The sequence below is a fragment of the Oncorhynchus nerka genome, linkage group LG15 (genome assembly GCF_034236695.1).
Source record: "Oncorhynchus nerka isolate Pitt River linkage group LG15, Oner_Uvic_2.0, whole genome shotgun sequence".
Lineage (NCBI taxonomy): Eukaryota > Metazoa > Chordata > Actinopteri > Salmoniformes > Salmonidae > Oncorhynchus > Oncorhynchus nerka.
In genome coordinates this window covers 67859619-67886470 of record NC_088410.1, presented here as the reverse complement: position 1 = coordinate 67886470, position 26852 = coordinate 67859619, and the positions used below count along the sequence as shown (strand labels likewise).

Genomic DNA, 26852 nt, shown 5'->3' with positions numbered 1-26852 from the left:
CAATCAGATTGCACATCCGCATACTTACTGAAGTCTCGCTGGGTAATGTAGTTCAAGAAATGTAAATCAGTATAACGTCTACAGATTTGTCATTGACCAATCACATTCTGCTTTGCATTCCCATTGTGATTTGTCCCTACCTGACTAGTTACCACAGCCACAAAGTCACAAACCCCGTCCATTTCTTCAATTTATCCTCTTTAAATCACTTTTTTGTTTTAATACATTTTTACAATATCGCAAATGTTGACTTTATGGCTGTGGTAACTCGTGGAAACCCTGCCTGAATCCATAGGAGGTACTGTAGTTTAAATGAGGGAGTTATATTAATGCTTTGGGTATGTGTTGATTACATTTGTTTTGAGAAGATGGACATAACCTACTGCAATCATTCTGGTTGAACACATTAAAATACTTTTTTTTTTGCACACAGCGATTTTGTGTGTGTGTGAGAGAGGGAGAAGGACACCTTTGGCCTTTACAGTCTTAGTATTCATCCTTGGTGAGACAGTCTTTACAAATAGTGTTGGTTGTCATCTCTGCCAGTGTGCATCGTCAGGGTACCAGGAGATAGGAAGCCCACCTTCCTGCTCTGCCCCTCCAGCACTGTGACATCATATTTTCTGAAACAGTAAAGCTGTTGCTTGACTCAATACTGTGAAAGCTGCTAGCCATAGGTATTGCTATACTGCATATTGACTTCTTCCTTGCCAATGACGACTGGAATTTGAGGCATAATAGCCAATAGCAGAGTTTAATTAGTTCATTGATTTGTCATGCCCAAGCCATAGCAATCAGTCTGCACAATTAACAAATTATTTTATTAGCGACCTGTGATAGAGATATTGTCATACAGGTAGCACAGTTATACTTGTCCTGGGAATCACTGGTGTTCAAGAATGTTACAATTCACACAAAGTATTCCACTAGGTTTCCTTGATAATGGTTTCCAACATACGGTTGGCAGAACTTCACTGAGGAGCAAGAACATTTTTGTACTGTAATTCTATTTGCAGAATACCTTATTGAACATGGGAATAGTTTCTGGTAACAAAGTGGCACTGTCAATTTGACTGAACATAGTTTAGCAACAATGGATAAGTCTGCCCTTTTCTTCTTCATCAGTACAGTTAGAAACATTAGTAGCAGCATTGGGGACAAAGTGATATTCCTCCTCGGTTTCTCTCAGATATGGCGACAGGTCATCAGCTGGAACCACCTACGAAAAAGTAGTGCATATTATGCAATGGTTAACATGTGTGGAAGCCTAAAACTGATTATGTACAACTTGTGTCAATTGCACTAGTCACAGTTCAAATACCCTACTTTTTTTAATTGTTTGCAATAACTGTACGCTCCAAGCATTAATTCACTTATTAAGTAGTTATAGCACAGGTCGGGATGACAATTAACACACTGTTTCCCACTAGGACCAAGAATTAGGAACACTGAGCTAGACAGGCAGGACTGAGTTTGGGAAACTCTGAACTAGACCAAAGACTATTGGCACAACTATTCCAGAAGAGGTCAGTCTAATGCACTAAGAGGGTCAAGGGCAAATGAAGGGTGAATATGACTATCTGCTTCCCGATTCACCACCCTTTATAAACATTGGATTTGTGTAGTCATTGGCTATAAAGGGAGCTTCCATAGTTTTAAAATCCATGGCAGTGCACACTTTGGGAGAAGGGTGGACAATCAGGACACAAGCCTACCCTTGACCCCTAAGTCGAAGTAAGCTCTCATACAATGACCGTCATGGGCTTAAAAATATTAAAATGAATGGACTGATGGTGTAAGGAATATGGTGGAACTGCCTCCAGCCATGATTATACCATTGCTCTTAAGTCAATGAAAGGGATTAACTAACGACCAATGGAAGAAGGGGGTTTAAGAAAAGGAGGATACCTAGTTAGTTATACAACTGAATGCATCTTCCATATTTAACACAATTAACCCCTGCACCTCTCTGAATCACACTGTATATAGACTTTCTTTTTTACTATTGTGTTATTGACTGTACGCATGTTTATTCCATGTGTAACTTTGTGTTGTTGTTTGTGTCACACTGTTTTGCTTTATCTTGGCCAGGTCGCAGTTGTAAATGAGAATTTGTTCTCAACTAGCCTACCTGGATAAATAAAGGTGAAAAAAAAGGTTCTGGGCAAACTGCAAAATTACAGAGGATTTGTTCAATCAGTCACTTCCATGAACACAGAAAACGGTTATTAGAAAAGCACAAACATAGAACACACAAATGTATAAAATAGAAAAGTAGAAAATTTACTGCAATCTACTGCAAAGATAGCCTGCAGAGTTCTGTATTACTATCTAAGTCTGTACCCAAACAATTTGAGCTTCTACTTCTAAACATTCACCTTTCCAGAAACAAGTCTCTCACTGTTGCCGCTTGCTATAGACCTCCCTCTGCCCCCACCTGTGCCCTCGATACCATATGTGAATTGATTGCAACCCATCTATCTTCTGAGCTCGTGCTACTAGGTGACCTAAACTGGGACATGCTTAACACCCCGGCCATCCTACAATCTAAGCTTGATGCCCTCAATCTCACACAAATTATCAATGAACCTACCAGGTACAACCCCAAATCAGTAAACACGGGCACCCTCATAGATGTCATCCTAACTAACTTGCCCTCCAAATACACCTCTGCTGTTTTCAATCAAGATCTCAGCGATCACTGCCTCATTGCCTGCATCCGTAATGGGTCTGTGACCAAACGACCACCCCTCCTCACTGTCAAACGCTCCCTGAAACACTTCTGCGAGCAGGCCTTTCTAATCGACCTGGCCGGGGTATCCTGGAATGACATTGACCTCATCCCGTCAGTAGATGATGCCTGGCTATTCTTTAAAAGTGCCTTCCTCACCATCTTAAATAAGCATGCCCCTCTCAAAAAAATTTGAACTAGGAATAGATAAAGTCCTTGGTTCACTCCAGACCTGTCTGCCCTTGACCAGCACAAAAATATCCTGTGGCGTTTTGCATTAGCATCGAATAGCCCCCGTGATATGCAACTTTTCAGGGAAGTTAGGAACAAATATACACAGGCAGTTAGAAAAGCTAAGGCAAGCTTTTTCAAACAGAAATTTGCATCCTGTAGTACTAAATCAAAAAAATTATGGGACACTGTAAAGTCCATGGAGAATAAGAGCATCTCCTCCCAGCTGCCCACTGCTCTGAGGCTAGGAAACACTGTCACCACTGATAAATCCACTATAATTGAGAATTTCAATAAGCATTTCTCTACGGCTGGCCATGCTTTCCACATGGCTACCCCTACCCTGGTCAACTGCCCGGCACCCTCCACAGCAACCCGCCAAAACCCCCACCATTTATCGGCCCTAGGCGGCTGCTCATGTCTCCTATGGCTCTGTGGCTCTGTCCGACAATACCCCGGACAGGGCCAACCAGGCAGGATATAACCCCACCCACTTTTCCAAAGCATAGCCCCCACATCACTAGAGGGATATCAACAGACCACCAATTTACTCCTCTGAGACAAGGCTGAGTATAGCCCACAAAGTTTTCCTCCGCCCGACCGGATAGGAAGATCAGGTCAGTGACTCAACCCACTCATGTCGAGTATAGCGAAAAAAGCCTGGCACAACGTGATGCACCCCTTCTAGGGACGGCATGGAAGAGCACTAGTAAGCCAGTGACTCAGCCCCAATAATAGGGTCAGAGGCAGAGAATCCCAGTGGAGAGAGGGGAGCTGGCCAGGCAGAGATAGCAAGGGCGGTTCATGTAATGCTTTGTAGGTTAGCAAGTAAAACCTTGAAATCAACCCTAGAGTGTAGAGTAGCTAGCACTGGAGTAATATGATTTATTTTGGGGGTTCTAGTTAAGATTCTAGCAGCTGTATTTAGCACTAACTGAAGTCTATTTAGTAGTTTATCCAGGTAGCTGGAGTATAGAGCATTGCAGTAGTCTAATCTAGAAGTGACAAAAGCATGGATGAACTTTTCTGCATCATTTTTGTACAAAAAGTTTCAGATTTTTACAATGTTACGAAGATGGAAAAAAGCTGCCCTTGAAATATTCATGATATATTCGTCAAAAGAGAGATCAGGGTCCAGAGTAACACCGAGATCCTTCACAGTTTTATTTGAGACGACTGTACAACCATCAAGATTTATTGTCAGATCAAACAGCAGATCTCTTTGTTTCTTGGGACCTAAAATTAGCATCTCTGTTTTATGTTAGTTTAAAAGTAAAACATTTGTCGCCATCCACTTCCTGTTGTCTGAAATATGGGCTTTTTGGGGATTTACCATGTTCCATCAAAATGTACAGCTTTCTGTCGTCTGCATAGCAGTGAAAGTTGACATTGTGTGTCTGAATGAGATCACCAAGAGGTAGAATATATAGGGAAAACAATAGTGGTCAATGGTCCTTAAATGAAACCTTGCACCCGTGGGAAAGAATCCTCACCTGTTTGATGGTGGGTAGCTTGGTCAGCAGCAGCTGAAAGACAGGAGGGGGCAGCATCTGCTAGAGAAGATGCTGGGGCTGCCCGCACACAACAATGCCGTTGGTCAGTGGAACCACTACCTTCTCATAGTTTCCTGAGGGTTGGAACACAAAATAGATTATTTGAAAGGCACACTGTCAGGTCTGGAGCAAATGAACTTATATAGAAAAGTATTTTCTTCCAAAAAATAACGTTTGTAATCTTCAAATATCACGACAGGAAAATGAAAATGAATCAGACTAATTCCATTCCATATCATAGATCAGCCCCCTTTCGGAGTCTCTGGTACTGTCCCCACTGTTGACAATAGACAATATTTACTGGTATGAAACAAAAGCTTGACTTGCAACAAACAAAATGTCACATACAAGAACTCAGGGGGGGAGGATGGGACTACAATATGAATATAATTCCATTTTAATTCATGCCGTGGAATAGTTATGTTGTAATATCGCCGTAGCCTTCAGTACAGATCTGGGGGTAGAGGTGGTTGAGAGAGCACACGAGGGCGACGTCCCAATTCTCCACCCTTCTCCCTAAGTGTGCTCACACACACACACACAATGTCCCCCAAAAAAGAAACAAATGTGAAACAAAATGTTTATATTGTACATGTACAACCTTTATTTGCCTTTCCAAAGAAACCTATTTTGAAAATTTGAACATACTTTATGGAAAAGAGATGTATGTTTCTGAATGATGCACCATGCTGCGTTGTTGACAATAAGACCGAGCAGCACAGATGAACCTTCAAACTCCCTCATTATAAAAGCCTCCTTCATAAATCCTGACCAGTGGATGAGGGCCGAAAAATATTTTAGCAACTTCAACTGCACACAAGTTGCTGAACATCTTCACAATTCATGCACAGTGGTTGGAGAGCGATGTAGCGACATAGTTCCTTTCCTAATGTAGTCTAGTTCATATAGAAATGTATTTTCATGTCCAAAATACACAGCAGCAGCAGCAGAATTGTAAATACTGTATACAGTCTATGTAACAGATAGATCAATTGTTTAGGTCATTCTCATACTTACTTACTTACTGACTTTATTGTCCCAATGGGGAAATTTTGTTGCAGTGTCATGTACACATTTAAAGTGGCATTTAAATACAAAACAAAATTGACAATACAACTTTCATAACAGTTACATAACAATATATATATATATTTTTGTAATAGTAAATAAAGAAATAAAACCTTTAAAAAAAAAAAAGACTAGCCTGCTGGCCTTACAGAGTCGATAGGAACATTAGCCCGACCTATTTAGGAGGGATATCACACCTGGCACAAATTATTGTCTAGTTCTGTTTTTCCTGCTGACGGGTGCCCATACCTGCGCCCAAAGGGGAGTAGTTCAAAGTCCAGGTACAGGGGGTGGCTTGGGTCTAAAATGATTTTGTGAGCCTTACGGAGGGCCCTGACCTTAAAGATCTCATCCAGGCCTGACTGTTGGACTCCAAGTACCTTGCTTTCTGTGGTAATAACCCTTCTCAACATATTTCTCTGGCTGACAGTGGCATTGCCAAACCAACAAACAATACAAAAAGTTAAAATACTCTCAATAAAATATTTGTAAAACAGAGTCAATATAGTACAGTCTACTTAAGATCCAGCTTTTTGAGAAAGTTGTCTCTTTTTGTAGATCAGGTCTGTACATTTACACCACTGAAGCTTGTTGTCCAAAAGGACACACAGATGTTTGTATTCCTCTATAATCTCTATGTTCTGACCTCTGATAGATGTTGCAGAGGTAGGTGTTGTATGCTTCCTGAAGTCAATGCACATCTCTTTGTCTTGTTGGTATTGAGGACCAGGTGTGATTCCTCACACAACTCTACAAAGCCATGATGTTCCTCGTCATCATGCAACAGGCTGATCAAGGCAGTGTCATCAGCGAACTTAACGAGGTGTCTGTCAGTATGGGAACTAGTACAACTATTAGTGTACAAGATGTACAGGAGTGGGGACAAAACAGATCCCTGAGGAGACCCTGTGTTGGTATTGCGTGTATCCGACACGTGGGGACCTATTTTGACTCGCTGTGAGCGTTGGCTCAGGAAGTCCAACAGCCACAAAACCAGCCCCAATCTATTTTTTAAATTTTTATACCTTTATTTAACCAGGCAAGTCAGTTAAGAACACATTCTTATTTTCAATGACGGCCTGGGTTAACTGCCTGTTCAGGGGCAAAACGACAGATTTGTACCTTGTCAGCTCGGGGGTTTGAACTCACACCTTGCGGTTACTAGTCCAACGCTCTAACCACTAGGCTACGCTGCCACCCCTATGGAGAAGTCCCGAATGAGTCTCTGTGCCAGAATGTAAGGCTGTATTGTGTTGAAGGCAGAAGAAAAGTCAACAAACAGAACCCTGACATGGGATTTGGCACCCTCCAGATGTCTAGCCAGTAGCATACCACCCTGCATACCACAGCTGGCTTGCTTCTGAAGCTAAGCAGGGTTGGTCCTGGTCAGTCCCTGGATTGGAGACAAGATGCTGCTGGAAGTGGTGTTGGAGGACCAGTAGGAGGCACTCTTTCCTCTGGTCTAAAAAATATCCCAATGCCCCAGGCCAGTGATTGGGGACACTGCCCAGTGTAGGGTGCAGTCTTTCGGATGGGATGTGAAATGGGTGTCCTGACTCTCTGCGGTCATTAAAGATCCCATGGCACTTATCGTAAGAGTAGGGGTGTTAACCCTGGTGTCCTGGCTAAATTCCCAATCGGGCCATCACGGTCACCTAATAATCCCCAGTTTACAATTGGCTCATTCATCCCCCTCCTCTCCCCTGTAACTATTCCCCAGGTTGTTGCTGCAAATGAGAATGTGTTCTCATTCAACTTACCTGGAAAAATAAAAGATAAATCAAATATAGACCATGTTAAGGAGGGTAAGAATGGCATAATCAACTCCTCTGCTAGGCTGATAGGCAAAGTGAAATGGGTTGAGAAGCTTCTGGGTGACACTGAGAATATGACTTTCACAATTTTCTCAAGGCATTTCATTACTAAGGATGTCAAGGCGACAGGGCGGTAGTCATTCAGCACAGAGGAATTGGGTATAATTATTGAGTTTTTCCACAATACTGGCACGTGTTGCTGGTTGAGTGAGGATTGGAAAATGTCTAGCCTTATAAAAACACCAGCCTTATTGTCCAGCACAGTGAGTTACCACTTTTTTTCTCATAGACGGTGTGGAGTCTGACGAGAGACTAATCTTAGTTTAATAATAATTTTGACATCTGTCTGGTTCATGTTTTTCCCTCCTTTATTGCCTGCTCATTACACTACAAATTACTTTATTATAATTGATATAATTAAAAACGGTACTATATCATTTCAATCACACAGTGCTCACATAGGCCTACTTAATTAATACACTGTACAGAGAATCATTTGAAATATGATTCAGCTGATAATAATTATTCAAAAATAATTCATTAAGAAAAACGGAATATAATGCAACACAAACTAAATGCACAGACTAAATGCACAGACTAAAAACAAATGACCCTTCACAAGACTTAATCATTCATACCAACTTCAGAACATTTGAACTATCAAATGTTTAAATAAACAGACAAATGCAGAGGAGAAGGAGGACATAAGGAGATGGGGGACTTCATCATGAGAAAAAGACTGAACGTTGAGAGAGAGTGGAGTGGTCTCACTACTACTCCTGTACAACAAGAGGAAGCAATCAAATTGAAGAGAACCAATAAGTGAGTATGGGAATAAACGTGCTGCAAATCATATCTGAAATACGTATTGGCCTTGAAATACAGGGAAATAGAATGTAATGTTCTCATGACAAAGTCTTTGATCCTCTTAGCAACAGACGGTTCTTGCGGTTCCCTGAAGTTATGATCGGCATACAGTATGGTCTGGCTTTCACTTATTACAGTAGATCACGGGTTTTCTGGAATGAAAGTGTTTGTTGGCTTTAGAGTCTAATGGTTTGGATCAGTCCTCTTGAACGTGCATGGGGTTCATGACCACGGTCGTGGCATCCTGGAACAAGGGATTTTTCATCTGAAACACAAAAGGACCAAACAAGAGAGCAGTTTAGTACAGAGGGAGCATCATGTTATCATCAATCAATTTCAACACCTAACCTTACAAATCTTGCATTAAAGACTCATTAAGTTGATTATTTTCTTTAGGATCAATACTAAACAACCACAAAAAGACCAAACATATTCACACAAACAATGATGAAATCCGCTATTCATGTAAAAAACTATGAAACAGAATAATAGAAAGTTATTTGGTTATGACAAGCAACCAGTTATTGCAGGGACATTTAGCCTATCTCACGTCATGGTGATTCATTGTCATGTGTGTGCTGTTCTTTCTCTCACATCTTGCCAGACTTCGGCCTCCTTTGCTTTGAGGAAGCTGTCATACTCTCTCCGGTAGTGGAGCTCTAGCATAAGCCTGCTGATGAGGATCACTGCGATGCCGATGAAGATGATGCTGGACACAGAGCTGCCGATGATCACGTAAGTCTTGTCAATAGAGCCTGCCAGGAATGTGGAGAGGAAGCGGTTGTAGTAGAACATGTGTCCTGACTGGGCCCCAGTTTCCTTGGTCAGGTCACATGGTAAGGAAAACCCCAATTATAATACAGCTTCAAATATTGAACAAACTTTTTGTCTAATGTAAATAATATTTGATCAAACAACTATAGCAGTATAGGGCAGAAAAAATACATAATAGGAATAGTCTTTTTTAGGTGAGCCTAAACACTAGTAATATTATAAATTGCTACAATGAGCAGTGAGATCCGAAGAAGTGAAAACATTAGAACATAAAATGAAACTAAAGGATGATGATTAGAGATAAATTTAAGGTCTCACGAGGCAGATCTGCGTAGAAGATCAGGATGTTGCCATCAGACAACAGCTCCACTTTGTAGGAGATGGTGTCTTTACTGCAGGGGAACTCCTGGGGTCCCTTCATCCAAGTAAGCTTGACTGAGCCACAGAGTTGGCTGCAGTTACTCTTTAGGCCGCTAATCTTTTTATTGTCCAATTCACATGTCACACAGTCCCTGGACATAAAGACAGGTTAACAGACATACTGAAGGTACACACACACACGTTTTGTTGTTCTATCCTCGTGGGGACCTTCATTTATATTCAAAATTCTGTTTTCCTTAACCCCTAACCTTAAACCTAACCCTTACCCTTACCATAACCATAACCTTGACCTTAAACCCTAAACCTAACCTTAACCCTAACCTAAATCCTAAACCTAACTCCTAACCCTTACCCTAACCCTAATTCTAACCCTAACTCTAACCCCTGATCTTATAATAGAATTTGTCCTCACGTGGACGGGGGAAATATCCCCACGAGGGAGAATTTTCCTTGTTTTACTATCCTTGTGGGGACTTTTGGGGATTTTATTGTAGCAAAAGTAAACTGTTGCTGTACGGTCACTATTCAAGACCTAAGCTTTGTCAACTCAATCCAAACTCACTTTAAGTTATTGTCTTGTACTCACAGGAATTTTGGGCATGCGTTAGCAATCTTTGAGCAGTTTATGCCAAAGAAGTCTTTGTTGCACTGGCACTGGTTACACTGGCATGTTCCCTGGCCATTGCACAGCTTCCCAGCAGTCCTGCACTGGTCGGTGAGGGTGGAACAGTCACATGCAGAGCCTGTGTAATTGGCATTACACTTACATGTTCCACATTCACACTGCCCATTACCTGCAGAAGACATCACATGGCTGAAAAATGGGCTGCAATAAAATACACTTAAGGAACACATTCTTCAGCCAATCAAAATGCATGGCAGGAACTAACTGTTTGAGTTTACTCACCACCGCAGAGCATGTTGTTGTGGCGGGCACAGCTGTTGTCATCACATTGGCAAAAATTGCCGCGGTGGGTGCCCTGACACATACACATGCCACACTCACAGCTCCCATGCCCACTGCACAGCTGCGAGGAGTTGTCTTGGCGACATGTTGCGGCCATAGATTCGGCAGAGGTCATGTCCTTAGGCCGCTCACACTCACACCTCTGACCCAGGTGACCCTCATCACAGCTAAAGGGCATAGTATTTTACAAAAACTATGAAAAGCCAGGGGAAAACAACACAAAAACAGGGAAAATTCTGATACTTATAGCCTATTTTGGGCCAGGAGTTGTTTCTGGTCAGGTTACGTGATCAGAGAAGACTCCTATTCCTACTCATCAGTATCTAAACAACACTTTAATCACTTTCTCTGTATTCACTTTCTCTGGAGAACAATTGGCTTGAATCACCTGAAGTTTTGATAATATACAGTATATCTTTGATACATTTCTTTGACTACAAAAACTAGTTTACTGCTCTATGGTAACAGTCAGACTGCAGACTGCAGCTGTTTCCCTCACTCTGTGCAGTTTGTAAGCACAGTTCTCTATCTCACCAAACAGGAGGTGCTGTGAGTTCTAGTCCTAATTTTAGGACTTGCCTGCAGATGCCGCAGGTGAGCGTTCCAATTTCATTGCAGTGTGAGGACTGTTCTTCTCTGTCTTGGCAGTCACAGTCACACAGGGTTTCCACAGAGACCTTCAGGGTCTCGCTGATGCCCTGCAGTTTTAGGGAAAACGTCTGCTTCTCCTTTAGACATGTTGAAATGTTCAGGCTTACCGTGAAGTTGACCTGGGAGCAAGAGAGGGGATAATACACAGCAAAATGTTCTTTCAGTCCAAGTTACATGACTAAATCCTTTGAAGACATGAGCTTTGCTGTTCTTATTCACATTAGGATCTCTTGCCAGACCTGCTGGTTGAGCTTGACGTTCATGCACTCGCCCCTCCTCTGCCAATGGGTGTTGTCCCCCTTTTCAGGGGTGCAGTGGGATCTGTAGGTCACATCCAGATCTGAGGGAGCTTCATGGTGCTCCAGTAAGATGGTGGAGGACAGGTTCTGTGAATAGATATGCATTACCAGATAGAACTGCTGATGATGTTACATCTATGTCTATGTGTCCAATAAATGGCTTTTCATTGCAAAGCCACTTTTGTTTGTAAGTAATGCATTTGCAAAAGTAGTATATATTTCTCTATTTTAACATATTCCTATCTAGAGAAATGTAGGTCTATCATGTATGAAACCTTTGAAGTCCCCACTAGGAAGATTTAGACATAATTTGCCATAGCCTATTTTTAGACCTGTGAGAGGACAGCGCACACTATATACTGTAGATCAGTAGGTAACCATGATGCTATGGTTTCCAATGAAAATACGTATGAGTAGGTTCTACCCTTTTAGTCTGCAGTGTGACTCATGAGCATAACCACAGACATGCTTTTATTTCCAGCTTCAGCATCTCTGTTTCAAATAAAGCATTCCTATTTTTTGGTCATTGCAGCCATTCGCCATTTTGCAGTAGCTTGTTAACTGTATTCTAAGCTTGAGATACTCACACTGTAGGCCTCTGAGATGAGCAGGACCACGTTGCTGGAGTCGTTCTTCAGGACCCCCACCACTGACTGAGGGATTAGTTTACTCAATGCCTAGAGAAGTGTGTGTGTGTGTGCGTGCGTGCGTGCGTGCGTGCGTGCGTGCGTGCGTGCGTGCGTGCGTGCGTGCGTGCGTGCGTGCATGCGTGTGTGTGTGTGTGTGTAGGTATGGGCACAATAGAGAGAGATGGGAGGAGGTATAAATACTGAGGTTAAAGGTCCAAGGCAGCTGTTTTTATCTCAACATCAAAGCATTTCTGAGTAACAATTAAGTACCTTACTGTGATTGTTTGTAAAATGGTAAAAATGAAACAAAAATAACTTCTTAGCATACAGAAGTTTCTCAAGCAAGAATTTTGCTGGGACTGTCTGGAAGTGGTCTTAGTGGGGAATGGATAATGAAAACTAGCTGTTATTGGCAGAAAGGTTTGGAACTCTCTTTCTTATTGGTCTATTAACTCATGTCACCAGGCAGGCCAAAACTTCATCCCACCAAAACAGCCTGAAATTTCAGGTGGTCTTTAACACAGCTCTTACACTAAAAGGGTATTATCATCCTTTTCACAATTTCACAGTATTATTCCAACCTCACAGTGTGGAAATATATAGAAAACACAGAGAAATCATGTTTTTGACTGCATTGGGCCTTTTTTCCATTTGGGCCATTTTTCTGGAGAATTTCTCCTGTCTTATCCGGTGTCCTGTGTGAATTTAAGTACGCTCTCTCTAATTCTTTCTTTCTTTCTTTCTCTCTCGGAGGACCTGAGCCCTAGGACCATGCCTCAGGACTACCTGGCATGATGACCCCTTGCTGTCCCCAGTCCACCTAGCCGTGCTGCTGCTCCAGTTTCAACTGTTCTGCCTGCGGCTATAGAACCCTGACCTGTTCACCGGACATGCTACCTGTCCCAGACCTGCTGTTTTCAACTCTCTAGAGACAGCAGGAGCAGTAGAGATACTCTCAATGATTGGCTATGAAAAGCCAACTGACATTTACTCCTGAGGTGCTGACTTGCTGCACCCTCGACAACTACTGTGATTATTATTATTTGAGCATGCTGGTCATATATGAACATTTAAACATCTTGGCCATGTTCTGTTATAATATCCACCTGGCACAGCCAGAAGAGGACTGGCAACACCTTATAGTCTGGTTCCTCTCTAGGTTTCTTCCTAGGATTTGGCCTTTCTAGGGAGTTTTTCCTAGCCTCCGTGCTTCTACACCTGCATTGCTTGCTGTTTGGGGTTTTAGGCTGGGTTTCTGTACAGCAATTTGATATATCAGCTGATGTAAGAAGGGCTATTTGATAAACATTTTGTGACATTCTGTAATCTGCTCTTACAAACAACCTCTCCTGTCAGTTCTGACCTTGTAGGCAGCAACACTGTCCTCGGTGACAGCAAAGATGAGCTGGATGTTATTGGCTGCCAGGACCCTGGCAAGCTGGCCAACCGATGGGTAGTCCTGAGACATATACAGGAAGTGGATTAAATAACCACAGAAAGATGTTGTAGTACCCCAGTTCTCCTGCAATAAATGTTAGCCCCTATCACTGAAACAAGCTCACGTCTTCTAAGTGTTGATCACCCTTCTTCTCTCTTGATAACTCACATATTTAGTGCCATCGTAGAAGCCAGTGCCATTGAGGTGGCACATGCCGTCATGAGGCTCGGATATACCAGCCAGCCTGCCATCCCCGGCAATATGGAAGGTGTCATCTGACGTGTAGACCAGGATCCGGGTGACATTGTTCCAACCAATCACACTCTGGAAGGAAAGAGAGAGACACAGAGTGACAGAGATGGTGTGAGGCAAGTAAGAGAGAGAGAAAGAAAGAAGGAAAAACCCATAGAAAAAGAAATATGGATGTTCTAGACATCCTTGCCTCCAATCTATAAAGTGGAGGTGACTGTGTTTGGTTATGTATGACACTACCTGGCAGACAGCTGCCTGCATGATTGCGTCAAAGCCTGCCTCGGGGGAGTCCAGGTTTCCAGAGATGATCTGGTCGCTGACCCTGGTCTTGAACTCGTCCACGTCTTCTGTGAGTCTCAGAATATTTTGGAAGCTGAAGGCAGGTTGACAGATGTTCAGGCGGTTGGGACAGGGGTTATTCTTCTTGGCCTTCACCTGGCTGACGTATGGCAGAGCCACCTTGTCTACAAATGAGCCGAAGCCTGACAGCGGAGAGAGGAGAGGGATAAAGATGGACAGGATGAGGAGAGGTGGCATATTCGGATGACTACACACAGTTGATTGAAATCCTGACATGAAATCCTATCTTCTGCAAAAGTCTGTCTCCTCAGCACTCACCAATGCGGACCTTCTGGGTGACTTTTTTCAGTGCAGAGAGGATGTCCTGGCCTAGGTTCTTGATGGTGTCCAGGTCGTCCTTCATGGAGAAGGACAGGTCCATCAGGTAGTACAGGTCTATGGGGTAGCCCTCAGCTCTCTTGAATGAGACATTGAAGGTCTGAGGGACTCCTAAAACAAACGGGTCAGCTAGAACAGTTATTAACTGCAAATACATGCATCACTACAATACTTCACATGATGTCGTTATTTCTATTACTTTGCACGGCTTCAAAAATAATCTATAAAGCACCACTACAAATATCAGATTTCAGACCTGTCCCTGTTTGAATTTCAGATTTCAGACCTGTCCCTGTTTGTATTTCAGATTTCAGACCTGTCCCTGTTTGTATTTCAGATTTCAGACATGTCCCTGTTTGTATTTCAGATTTCAGACCTGTCCCTGTTTGAATTTCAGATTTCAGACCTGTCCCTTTTTGTATTTCAGATTTCAGACCTGTCCCTGTTTGTATTTCAGATTTCAGACCTGTCCCTGTTTGTATTTCAGATTTCAGACATGTCCCTGTTTGTATTTCAGATTTCAGACCTGTCCCTGTTTGTATTTCAGATTTCAGACCTGTCCCTGTTTGTATTTCAGATTTCAGACCTGTCCCTGTTTGTATTTCAGATTTCAGACCTGTCCCTGTTTGAATTTCAGATTTCAGACCTGTCCCTGTTTGTATTTCAGATTTCAGACCTGTCCCTGTTTGTATTCTGAGAAATACTTCCTTTTAGGAAGAGTCATATAACTCTCACCGACTCTGAGTTTGAAGAGGAGGTTTTGTGGCTTAAGCTGGACCACATTATCTGAGTTGCTGCTGAGATCATTATTCTTCAGAAAGACTGGATCTAATCGGGGGTTGATGATGTCCATCTGCTCACAACGCCTGGTCCTCAGAGACTCAGCAGTGTCACACCTCCGCTCACTGGACTCTCCAGACTTCAGAAAGTCCTGTCAGGAGGATGTGTATTATGGTCTTAGTTCAGTGTGTCAGACTAAGGATATAGAAAATAAAACACTGACTCATACACGTGGGTTGCCAGATTATCATGTGGGCCTACCTGCTGTCAATCCAACAGATGGGGGTACATCTCTGTATAATTATTATCTTTAAAGATACATAGGACATGTCATTATTATAGATAGGACCTATAAATTAGACTGTTGCTTTGGGGAAGAAGGTTTTGGTTGCAGGGAGAAATGACAGAGTTAAAGTCAAAGCCAACAAGCATTTGAATGTATCACCAAAATATATACCACATAAATTAACAGGAAATGCATGTGGAAATAGAATAGAAAGACGGAAGTTAGTCTGACATCAGTTGCACGACTAGTTTAGGAAACCACAGAGCGCTACAGCAGCACAATACACCATTCAATTATCAACCCCAAACTGAGAGCAGGATAGGGAACATACACACGTTGTGTAAGACATGAGCACCCAAGCAAGACAGTGTGTTTACTGATTCTGAATAAGACAATCCACTGGGCACACACGGGTTGATTCAATGCTGTTTCCATTAATTTCAATGAAATTACGTTAAACAATGTGAAATTGACCTTGAACTGACACCTGTGCCCAGTGGGATTTGTCAGCTGACTTGAAGTATTAACTTGAAACAATAAAACCGTTTTTAATTGTGAGCAAGAGCCTCACTGATAATCTTCAAAAATCTAAGCAACATAAGCGTGCGATGAAATCTGTCCTACTTTCTGATGCTGTCCTACTTTCTGAGTTGATCAGGCTGTTGATTGTGGTCTGTGGAATGTTCGGTTTCAATGGCTGTGCGAAGTTGCTGGATATTGGCAGGAACTGGAACATGCTGTCGTACATGTCGATCCAGAGCATCCCAAACATGCTCAATGGGGGACATGTCTGGTAAGTATGGAGGCCATGGAAGAACTGGGACATTTTCAGCTTCCAAGTTTTGTGATATGGAGCTGTGCATTATCATGCTGAAACCTGAGGTGATGGCGGCAGATGAATGGCGCGACAATGGGCCTCAAGATCTCATCACGGTATCTCTGTGCATTCAAATTGCCATCGATAAAATGCAATTGTGTTGGTTTTCCGTAGCCTATGCCTAACCACACCATAACCCCGCCGCCACCATGGGGCACTCTGTTCACAATGTTGACATCAGCAAACCCACACGACGCTATACACGTGGTCTACGGTTATGAGGCCGGTTGGACGTACTGATAAATTCTCAAAAATAACATTGAAGGTGGCTTATGGTAGAGAAATGAACATAACATTATCTGGCAAGAGCTGTGGTGGATATTCCTGCAGTCAGCATGCCAATTGCACAATCCATCAAAATTTGAGACATCTGTGGCATTGTGGTGTGTGACAAAACTGCACATTTGAGTGTAGGCTTTTATTAGCCCCCGCACAAGGTGCACCTGTGTAATGATCATGCTATTTAATTAGCTTCTTGATATGCCACACCTGTCAGGTGGATGTACTATCTTGGCAAAGGAGAAATGCTCACTAATAGGGATGTTAACACATTTGTGCACCAATTTTGAGAGAAATAATCTTTTTGTGAGTATGGAACATTTCTGGGATCTTTTATTTCAGCTCATGAAACACAGGACCAACACTTTAAGGCACCTGTATTTATTTATTTTTACCATAAAAAAAAGCTTATGTATTGGCAATTCGTCTGAAATTGTGGTGAAAAAAAATCAAAATAATTTAAAAAGAGGACCAGAACCTATGATATGTATAATCAAGGCCTTTTGAGACTATAAAGCCTTGCAGACTATATCTGCAAAATGTCTAGTTTTGAGATTAGTATTTTTTAAATGGAAAAGTTGTTACAAATCTGTACCGTTTTCAACCATTGGAACCATTTACTTAATCATTAATGTATATCTTTTTTTCATCCTTTTTACCTTTGTGCATTATACATTTGTGACTTCATCAATATTATCTGGAATCTGTTTAGAACACCCAGAATCTATTGCTTTGTTTTACCATTCATCAACTGGAATCTGTTTAGAACACCCAGAATCTATTGCTTTGTTTTACCATTCATCAACTGGAATCTGTTTAGAACACCCAGAATCTATTGCTTTGTTTTACCATTCATCAACTGGAATCTGTTTAGAACACCCAGAATCTATTGCTTTGTTTTACCATTCATCAACTGGAATCTGTTTAGAACACCCAGAATCTATTGCTTTGTTTTACCATTCATCAACTGGAATCTGTTTAGAACACCCAGAATCTATTGCTTTGTTTTACCATTCATCAACTGGAATCTGTGACAAACCTGGACCTATTTGTGAGTAATAAATTACATTTGAATTGCAACTAGAACAATAACTCTCTTAAGTCTTTAAATGGGGAAAACGTGTTGGAACCAGTCTTTGTAAAAGTGGCTATAGCAGACCTGGGTTCAAATCAATTAGCCATTGAAGCCACCGTGCAGCCATCTTGGTACTCTTTCTTCAACAACGGTCAGGAGGAATTTTGCACCATTCCTCTTTACAAAACTGTGTCAGTTTAGCAATATTCTTGGGATGTCTGGTGTGAACTGCTCTCTTGAGGTCACAGCACCTTAATCGGGTTGAGTTCAGGACTCTGACTGGGCCACTCCAGCAGGCACATTTTCTTCTGTTGAAGCCATTCTGTAATTGATTTACTTCTGTGTTTTGGGTCGTTGTCCTGTTGCATCACCCAACATCTGTTGAGCTTCAATTGGCGAACAGATATAATTAGCATTCTCCTGCAAAATGTCTTGATAAACTTGGAAATTCAATTTTTCCGTTGATGATAGCAAGCTGTCCAGGCCCTGAGGCAGCAAAGCATCCCCAAACCATGATGCTCCCTCCACCATACTTTACAGTTGGGATGAGGTTTTGATGTGCTGTGCCTTTTTTTCTCCACACACAGTGTTGTGTGTTCCTTCCAAAACAACTCAACGATAGTTTCATCTGTCCACAGAATATTTTGCCAGTAGCACTGTGGAACAGCCAGGTGCACTTTTGCAAACTTCAGATGTTCAGGAATGTTTTTTTTTTGGTGTCCTCCCATGAACACCCTTCTTGTTTAGTGTTTTACATATCGTAGACTCGTCAACAGAGATGTTAGCATGTTCCAGAGATTTCTGTAAGTCTTCAGCTGACACTCTAGGATTGTTCTCTACCTCATTGAGCATTCTGCGCTGTGCTCTTGCAGTCATCTTTGCAGGATGGCCACTCCTAGGGAGAGTAGCAACAGTGCTGAATTTTCTCCATTTATAGACAATTTGTCTTGCTGTGGACTGATGAACATCAAGGCTTTTAGAAATACTTTTTTTTTTAGTAACCCTTTCCAGCTTTATGCAAGTCAACAATTCTTAATCTTAGGTCTTCTGAGATCTTTTTTGTTTCGAGGCATGGTTGACATCAGGCAATGCTTCTTGTGAATAGCAAACTCATATTTTGTGTGTGTTTTTTATAGGGAAAGGCAGCTCTAACCAACATCTCCAATCTCGCCTCATTGATTGGACTCCAGGTTAGCTGACTCCTGACTCCAATTAGCTTTTGGAGAAGTCATTAGCCTAGGTGTTCACATACTTTTTCCAACCTACACTGTGAATGTTTAAATGATGTATTCAATATAGGCAATAAAAATACAATAATTTGTGTGTTATTAGTTTAAGCACGCTATGTTTGTCTATTGTTGTGACTTCGATGAAGATCAGATCAAATTTGATGACCAATTTCTGCAGAAATCCAGGTAATTCCAAAGGGTTCACATACTTTTTCTTGCCACTGTATGTAAATAAAAACATTGAGAATTTTCAAATACACAACCCACAACAAGTACTTTTATTTGAGTATTTGGAATGATTATTTGTTAAAAAAAAAAAAAAAATAGTCTACCAAATTGTAATTGAGAGTATTTTCAAAAACCTGGGTTAAATGCATGGGAGTGTATTTGAGTCAGTGTATTTGAGTCAGTGTATTTGAGTCAGTGTATTTGAGTTTTCAAAAACTTTCCAAGTCTATTTCCAAATACATTATACTATTCAACTACTTGTTTTTTCAAATAAAATATATCTGAATATTTACTTCAAAAGGTATGTGAAAGTAATTGAGATATTTGAAATAGTATTTGAACCCAGGTCTGGTCTATAGAAGTGTCCTTTTGGAATCTTAGAACCTAGCCACTACACTTTGTTTAATGAGTAGTGCTATGGTGAAGAACCTATACAGTGCCATATGTCTGTAATTTGACACTAGTATAAATGGTTGAGGATCTAGAAAGAGAAGATATTCTAACAGTTATAGCCAGGGGTTGGAGCCGGTTCAGGGAACAGAAAGAGAACCTGAAAATGATGAAATTTTTCTAGGAATAGAATCAGAAATGAAAACAAAAGTGATATATACTGTTCCGGATCAGAAAAGTAATTTTACGTTCAAGTAATTTTTTTATAGTCCCACAAAACATGCAACAAATTGCCTACACAAAGACCTCACTGTCACTCATAAACGTATTCCAGTGTCTGCCTGCCAGCTGTAAATCTTTGCCAGTGTGTGTGTGTGTGTGTGTGTGTGTGTGTGTGTGTGTGTGTGTGTGTGTGTGTGTGTGTGTGTGTGTGTAGGCTACCTGCCCCTCCCCTCCCTCCGAACCATGCATAGTCTACTGTAACTACTGACATTACAGGTGTGATTCAGAAATTAGGGAGAGAGATTTTGAATTAGAGAACGATGGATTATCTTTTCAATGCTAGTTAAGGATACTATAGTTTTCACGTTTCACATTGGATTTATTAACTACAAAAAGCTAAGACGTGTTTTTATTTGAATTATGGTGCCGCTCTGCACACACAAGCTTGTTAGTTAGCTAGCTAGCTTGTTAGCTCTCGAAAATTCTAGGTGGCATTATGTGTAATGTAATGGAACTCATGATTAACAGCTAGCTCTGGTCCAATGTTAGTTAAGCCAACTCTCTGAAGTTCAAAGACATTCAAAGTTCCTTCATAGAAGCCGCTCCTCCGTAGGTATAATACTGTGGGCCTAATTCAGATAATGCATGTCATAACAACAAGATGCCCAGCGCTTCATGCCCAGCACTCTCCTCACACGCAAAATTCTATTGGAATGTTACACTCTACACTACACCTTTCTGACCAATGCATGTACATAGCTTGCCCACTCCACAGCAAGCTGCTCTATCCATTGGTAAAGTAATTTAATGTTGAACTAAATGTCATTTTTACTTGTTTTTGGTTTGAACTGGTTCAGAACTTTATTTTGCTGGTCCGAACAGTGGAACAGAACAAAGAATATGTTATGTTCAGAATGAAACGATTGGAAAATAACTTTTCCTCTAAATGTATAACAATGTGAAGGACAAATGTAAACATTCACTTGACCTAACGGGCTTTCCATCAATCTAACCATTCACACCTCTTATCACCAGGAGGTAAGGAGGTAAAGTGTTTGACACGTCACGTGATCTCTTCCACCATTAAATTTAAGGTCCTGTATAATTAAACCCATAACTGTAAGTAAAATGTCTGCTGAACTGTAGAAGCTATTGAAAATGTTGAAAATATAACATCCACAAAATCTTACATGAGCTTGATGGGACATCATTGTCTATGATCTCACCCAAGTTGCAAAAGATTTTCACCATTCAGCCTGCAGTGAAGACCCACTACCCCTTGTTTTTCTTCTTCTTTTTTCCTACTATTTCTCTTTTTTTCCCTCTCTGTATTATTGGGAAGGACCCGTAAGTAAGCATTTCACTGTTGTTTACGACGCATGTGACAAATAATTGTACTTGATCCTATTGTAAGTAACTCCTACAGTGTGAATGGCCTAATGCCGTCGTCCCACATGTTGTCCACAGAGAAGCCAACTCACAAAGCAATCAAGTCCAAAGTACAGCAACACTCAAGGATAAAACATGCAACAGTTTGAAACAAAGAAATGAGGAAGCAGCAGCAAGCCAGATGATGCATGATAAAGCTGACCTTGTGTTTGCACCAGGCACATCCAGGGCTCCTCAGGCAAGCTGAACATGAGGGCTGGGACACACATCCTTGGGGGACCCCTGAAACAGAAATACAACAGTGACATCATTAATGATCCCTGACTCTCTCAGGCACAAATTCACAGCAGAGGTCTAGGAGGGTCTACTACAAGGGCGAACTTGTGGCGTACATATTGGGGGGGGAAGAACAGTAGACGGTGAAATTTGTTTGAAATTTTAAAACACATTTCCTGCAGTTCTAGGGGGTATGAGGGGTATGTTGAGGGGGATGTAAAGTATAACTGATTTCTTAAATTTATTATTTTACCCCTTTTTCTCCCCAATAAATAGTAGTTACTGTCTTGTCTCATACTCCCGTACGGACTTGGGAGAGGCGAAGGTTGAGAGCCACGCGTCCTCCGAAACACAAACCAACCAAGCCACAACACACATCCAACCCATCCAGCCAGCCGTACCAATGTGTCGGAGGAAACACCATACACCCAGCGACCTGGTCAGCGTGCACTGTGCTCCTGCCACAGGAGTCGCTAGTGCACAATGAGACAAGGATATCCCTGCCGTCCAAACCCTCCCTAACCCTGGACAACACTGGGCCAATTGTGTATCGCCCCATGAGCCTCCCGGTCACGGCCAGCTGCGGCAGAGCCTGGGCTTGAACCCAGAATCTATGGCGGCACAGCTAGCACTGTGATGCAGTGGCTTAGACCTGTGCCACCCGGGAGGCCCCAAAACTCATTTTTGGGGTAGGTGGACAAACAGCAAACTTCCTGCATTTCAACACATTTTGCCATGGGGCAGAGAGAAAAATGTTGCAGTTTTAAAGTCCTACCTAAATAATGTTGTTGACCCTATACTCGTATTTGTAGCCAAAGTATAAATTGGAGGGAAAAAAAACATATATCTCAAACAGATTGTTAAAAAAATGCTTGCCATTTCCTCATAGAAGATGATGTGAGCTGACCAATCAGGGGTCTCCTTGCATATTTATTTTTAATGGCCGGTAAACGCCCACACCATTCTAACACAGAAAAGTGGCTTTTGAACATACTTAATTACCATTTTTTGAAAAGAAAACTATTTCACTCATATTCTAATTAATGATAAGTCATATTTCATAGAAATCTGGAAACACTGGACAGTTACCTTTTTTTAGGTTGACTTTTTTAGGTTGGGCAAAAACGTAAAACTAAATAAAAAGTATTTAAACTGATCAATGCACCGTCATACCAGGTCATTTAATGCTTAAATTAAATAGATGAATAATATATAACGTATCTGTAATTTCTTACCACAGGCTGCTGAGGGGAGGACGGCTCATGATAATGGTCGGAACGGAGCGAATTAATTGGCATCAAACACCTGGAAACCTTGGAAACCATGTATTTGATATATTTGTTGCCATTCCACTAATTCCGCTCCAGTCATTACCATGAGCCCGTTCTCCCCAATTAATGTGCCACCAACCTCCTGTGTATCTTAACGATCTCTACAGCTTCCATCCAAAAACCAATCCTGTGAAATGACGTCAACACATACTGGAGGAGTTACTGGCTAGCTACAAGTGGCTATCTTAGCTAACGAACTAGCTACGTTGGTTGTGGCCTGCATGACCAGAAAGACACATTGATGAATCACCAAAGGCACACCCTATTTCTGTTTGAAAGTTGGACTGTTTTCGTGCCCAAAGTCGACCGTTAAAGCAAGGGCCTGTTCCCCGTGGCAATTTTGCCTTTGGTTTGTTAAATTAATATAGGGGAAATACTGCTCTCATAATGGACCTGCCATTTCCCATGTCTGCCTTGTGCCAGGTACCAGTACCAGGGTTTGGGTCAATGCTTGTCAATTCCAGAAGTGAATTCTTACTCAACGATTTCAAAATCAACATTGGAAATAAATTACACTTTCTAATTATTGAATAAGAATTTCAAGTCCATTCCTCTATTAAAATGGGATACCCCCAACCCTGACTAGTAGTTGTAGATGGCAGTGCACTTACCTTGAATTTGGTTCTGTCCCACACAGTACAAGAGAAAGGTCCCTAATATAAAGATCCCAACCATTGCCTGAGGATATAAATGGAGTGAGCGATAGACCAAGTGGATGAGGGTCTTCTTCTAGAAAGAGAAAGTCAAGAGAGCGTCGTGAGAAGGCAGGGAGCAGGAGGCGGGCACAGAACACAGCAGACAGGCCACTTCCCCTTGAGTTCTCACAAGTTGTCAACCACACACCCCACAATGTTCCGTTTCTCATGTTTTCTTAGTCGACCCTCTTGGAAACGAGAAAAATAATCACTAACTAATTTTGAGCCACTAGATTGAAACCAGAGGCTTTCTCCCGTCTCCTTAATGTGAGAAATGAAACTCAAAGCTAAACCAAACCTTATTTCTAATTCAGAAACGTTCCCTAGAGCTTCCAATACTGTTATGATCTCAATAAATAATTGTAGTGATTTGAATATCACTCTTACACTTACAAACACTTGCTTTCTCATCCACAGCTACTGTACACCCAACGTTCATCCACCTACTGTACACCCAACGTTCATCCACCTACTGTACACCCAACGTTCATCCACCTACTGTACACCCAACGTTCATCCACCTACTGTACACCCAACGTTCATCCACCTACTGTACAACCAACGTTCATCCACCTATTGTACACCCAACGTTCATCCACCTACTGTACACCCAACGTTCATCCACCTACTGTACACCCAACGTTCATCCACCTACTGTACACCCAACGTTCATCCACCTACTGTACACCCAACGTTCATCCACCTACTGTACACCCAACGTTCATCCACCTACTGTACACCCAACGTTCATCCACCTGCTGTACACCCAACGTTCATCCACCTACTGTACACCCAACGTTCATCCACCTGCTGTACACCCAACGTTCATCCACCTACTGTACACCCAACGTTCATCCACCTACTGTACACCCAACGTTCATCCACCTGCTGTACAACCAACGTTCATCCACCTACTGTACACCCAATGTTCATCCACCTACTGTACACCCAACGTTCATCCACCTACTGTACACCCAACGTTCATCCACCTACTGTACACGCAACGTTCATCCACCTGCTGTACATACATTACACATACATTTCAAGGCCTGCTTAGAACTTGTCTTTAGGGCATCATAGCCTCAAATCTATGGGCTTCAATAAAGATATGCTCTCTCTCTCTCTCTCTCTCTCTCTCTCTCTCTCTCTCTCTCTTTCTCTCACACACACATAAACACGCTGCAGATGTTCTGGGAAGGAAGTTGGCTGGTGTCTGAAATGGGTCAGGCGTTGATTAACACAAACTACAGACCGCAGATGAAATATTGCAGCTTGTCTGATTGGCTGGGTGACAGCCTTTGGTTACAAAGGGGCCGATTCAGACTTTACGGCCCCTTTGTGACCTTAGGAAATGTGCGCCTGAACGGCCCTCCAACTGATAATTACTGAAAGAAATCTGTAATTTTCTTTGCTCACGCTACATACAGAAGGCTATATCAGTCCGCTAATACAGAACTAGTGAAGGCTCAGTACACTACTTTTGTAAATATTTTTTTTTTCCTCAAATAAAATTATATATATATATACATTTATTCTGATTTTGAAGGGGGTGCAGCACCCTCAGCACCCCTACTTCCTGTGGCTAAGTCTCCATCCCAAACGTGTATTTGGCTGGCACTGGCATTTTCCCATGCTTTAATAAGAGCAACTGAACGTAATAAGCAACTTCTTGTTTTGAAAACGGTCTATGTGGCATCGATATGAGTCACAAACATTTATTTTAGTGTCAGCATGTACTACAAAGTGTAAATAGTATCATTTTGGTCATAAAGTCAGTCTGGTCCAAAATGGAGATTTGGTGATAATTAGGAAAAATGTGTATGTCATGGAATGAAGCCTATTGTAACAGTTTTCTCTTTGAGTTGGGTTTTCAATCCTGACCACAGCTGGCAGCACCCAAGTAATCATCAATCTGGAGCGCAGCTGCATGCGACCAGATCATAATGCCCACGGTCAATTTGGTTTGACATTCGATTTCCCTATGGTGCTAGTTAGGGACCAACAGTATTACACAATATAATTTTAAAATGTCAATAGCTCCACATTTCAATTACTTAAAAACCTCAAACCAAACATACATTTTTAGAAATGCATGTACACATATTGAAAGCATTTAATGAGACAACTAAAAGGTGTGCAACATGACAATATTGTCCCATTTACATTGTGTAATTTATTGACTAGCCCCACAGATAGGCTATCCAAAGTCAAACCAATTTTGCCACAGTCTCACACCAACCAGCTGAAGCTAATTGGCAAAAGAAGTTGGCTAGCTTGCTAGCTAGTCTAGGCTACTTCCAGACACAAGACCTGATTAGACTGTAACTGTGTACTGTTTTGGCAGAGTGAAAGTACAAACACTTCCCACATTCAAACACACACACAAGAGACACCTACACCAAAGCACGCCTCCAAAACCCAAATCGTTCTCAGTTGCATTTCCTAATGAGGGGAATTGAAACTGAGGCTAAATCAGGAAGTTCAGCCTCCCTTTAAATTCAAGGTCAGAATATGCATATGGGAGACTGGGGTAAATTGAGCCAAAGGGGTATGTTAAGCCACCCTTTTTTCTAGCAAACCATACACAAAATGTATAATTTGACCAAATATTTAGGAAGAGGTCATAATTTCATGGAGTCTGAAGAGTGGTAAGGAAGTTAGGCCCGAGTAAAATTAATCTATTGTGTTAGAGGTTTCATGATGCTTGTATCTAAACCAAAGTAGATCATTTTAACAGTTTGGGTCTCTATATGCTTCAATGTCCTAAACCTAGCATGAAAGTGCATCCTTGTAGTTGTGTGGGCTAATATAGTCAAAATGTTTACCTTGGGGTAAGTTAAGCAAATGTAAGTGTTTTCTTCCCAGGCGTAATGCAAAGCATTATTTCTGGGATATGATGTAACAACATGGCGTGGCCCATGATAAAGTCTTTAAAAAGGTACAGTGTTTTTTAGGTGTTACTGCAGATATAGCTATATGCACCATTTTGATTTTAGTTTCGGGCGGAGAGATAATGTCATTGGTGCTGTGTTAAAATGTGCTTAAAATGATTAAAAGATGGCGATTGTGATTGTGTTGAAGAGTGTTTGGGAAATAAAGATAGTTTTAAAAAGGTAGTGGTAATATTTCATTCAGCACAGAAATGTGTAGGTGGCGTAACTCACCCTGCCCTGAGGATCCATTTACCCTGGGTAAGTTGTGCCAAGAGACCACTTTTTTTTGGACAAGCTATGTTTTCAAAACTGTAATGTTTACATGAATTCGGATTATTTCCAGGGATACACAACATCCTCAAATATATGTAGATATCTTTGTTAAAAAGAATACCATATTTCCCTTGACAGAGTGATGCTGAATGTAAAAAATGGCTCAACAGACCCCACTCTCCCCTAGAAAGAAAAGGTATAAAAAGGAATTCATTTCCATTTAGGTGCGTGTAACTCTGGCCTGAATTCCCCCCAA

The 26852-nt window shown here is 41.6% G+C and overlaps 1 protein-coding gene across 2 annotated transcripts; it reads right to left on the bottom strand.

Annotated features, from left to right (window-relative positions):
• Positions 1-7747: 7747 nt before the first annotated feature.
• LOC115143180 (integrin beta-7-like) lies at positions 7748-23461 on the bottom strand. 2 transcript variants are annotated; one of them, XM_029683323.2, is made up of 15 exons: positions 23307-23454; positions 21291-21370; positions 15069-15264; positions 14274-14444; positions 13896-14137; positions 13572-13727; positions 13329-13424; positions 11924-12013; positions 11277-11423; positions 10966-11156; positions 10327-10553; positions 10006-10213; positions 9357-9550; positions 8859-9019; positions 7748-8529 (listed from the first exon to the last, which is right to left on the bottom strand). In XM_029683323.2, the coding sequence occupies exons 1-15, from the start codon at positions 23368-23370 to the stop codon at positions 8461-8463; spliced, it is 2292 nt and encodes a 763-aa protein (XP_029539183.1). In that variant the 5' UTR covers positions 23371-23454; the 3' UTR covers positions 7748-8460. The 2 variants fall into 2 exon arrangements, with proteins under 2 accessions (XP_029539183.1, XP_029539184.1); XM_029683324.2 differs by lacking the exon at positions 7748-8529 and having other exon boundaries at positions 8859-9083; positions 23307-23461.
• Positions 23462-26852: the final 3391 nt, after the last annotated feature.

Excerpts from the sequence above, each read along its gene's own strand:
- LOC115143180 (XM_029683323.2), bottom strand. The coding sequence starts at position 23,370 with ATGGTTGGGATCTTTATATTAGGGACCTTTCTCTTGTACTGTGTGGGA. Across the intron at positions 13,728-13,895 it reads TGCAGGCAGCTGTCTGCCAG|AGTGTGATTGGTTGGAACAA; the intron begins GTAGTGTCATAC and ends CTTTCCTTCCAG. Across the intron at positions 10,214-10,326 it reads CAACAACATGCTCTGCGGTG|GTAATGGGCAGTGTGAATGT; the intron begins GTGAGTAAACTC and ends TGTCTTCTGCAG.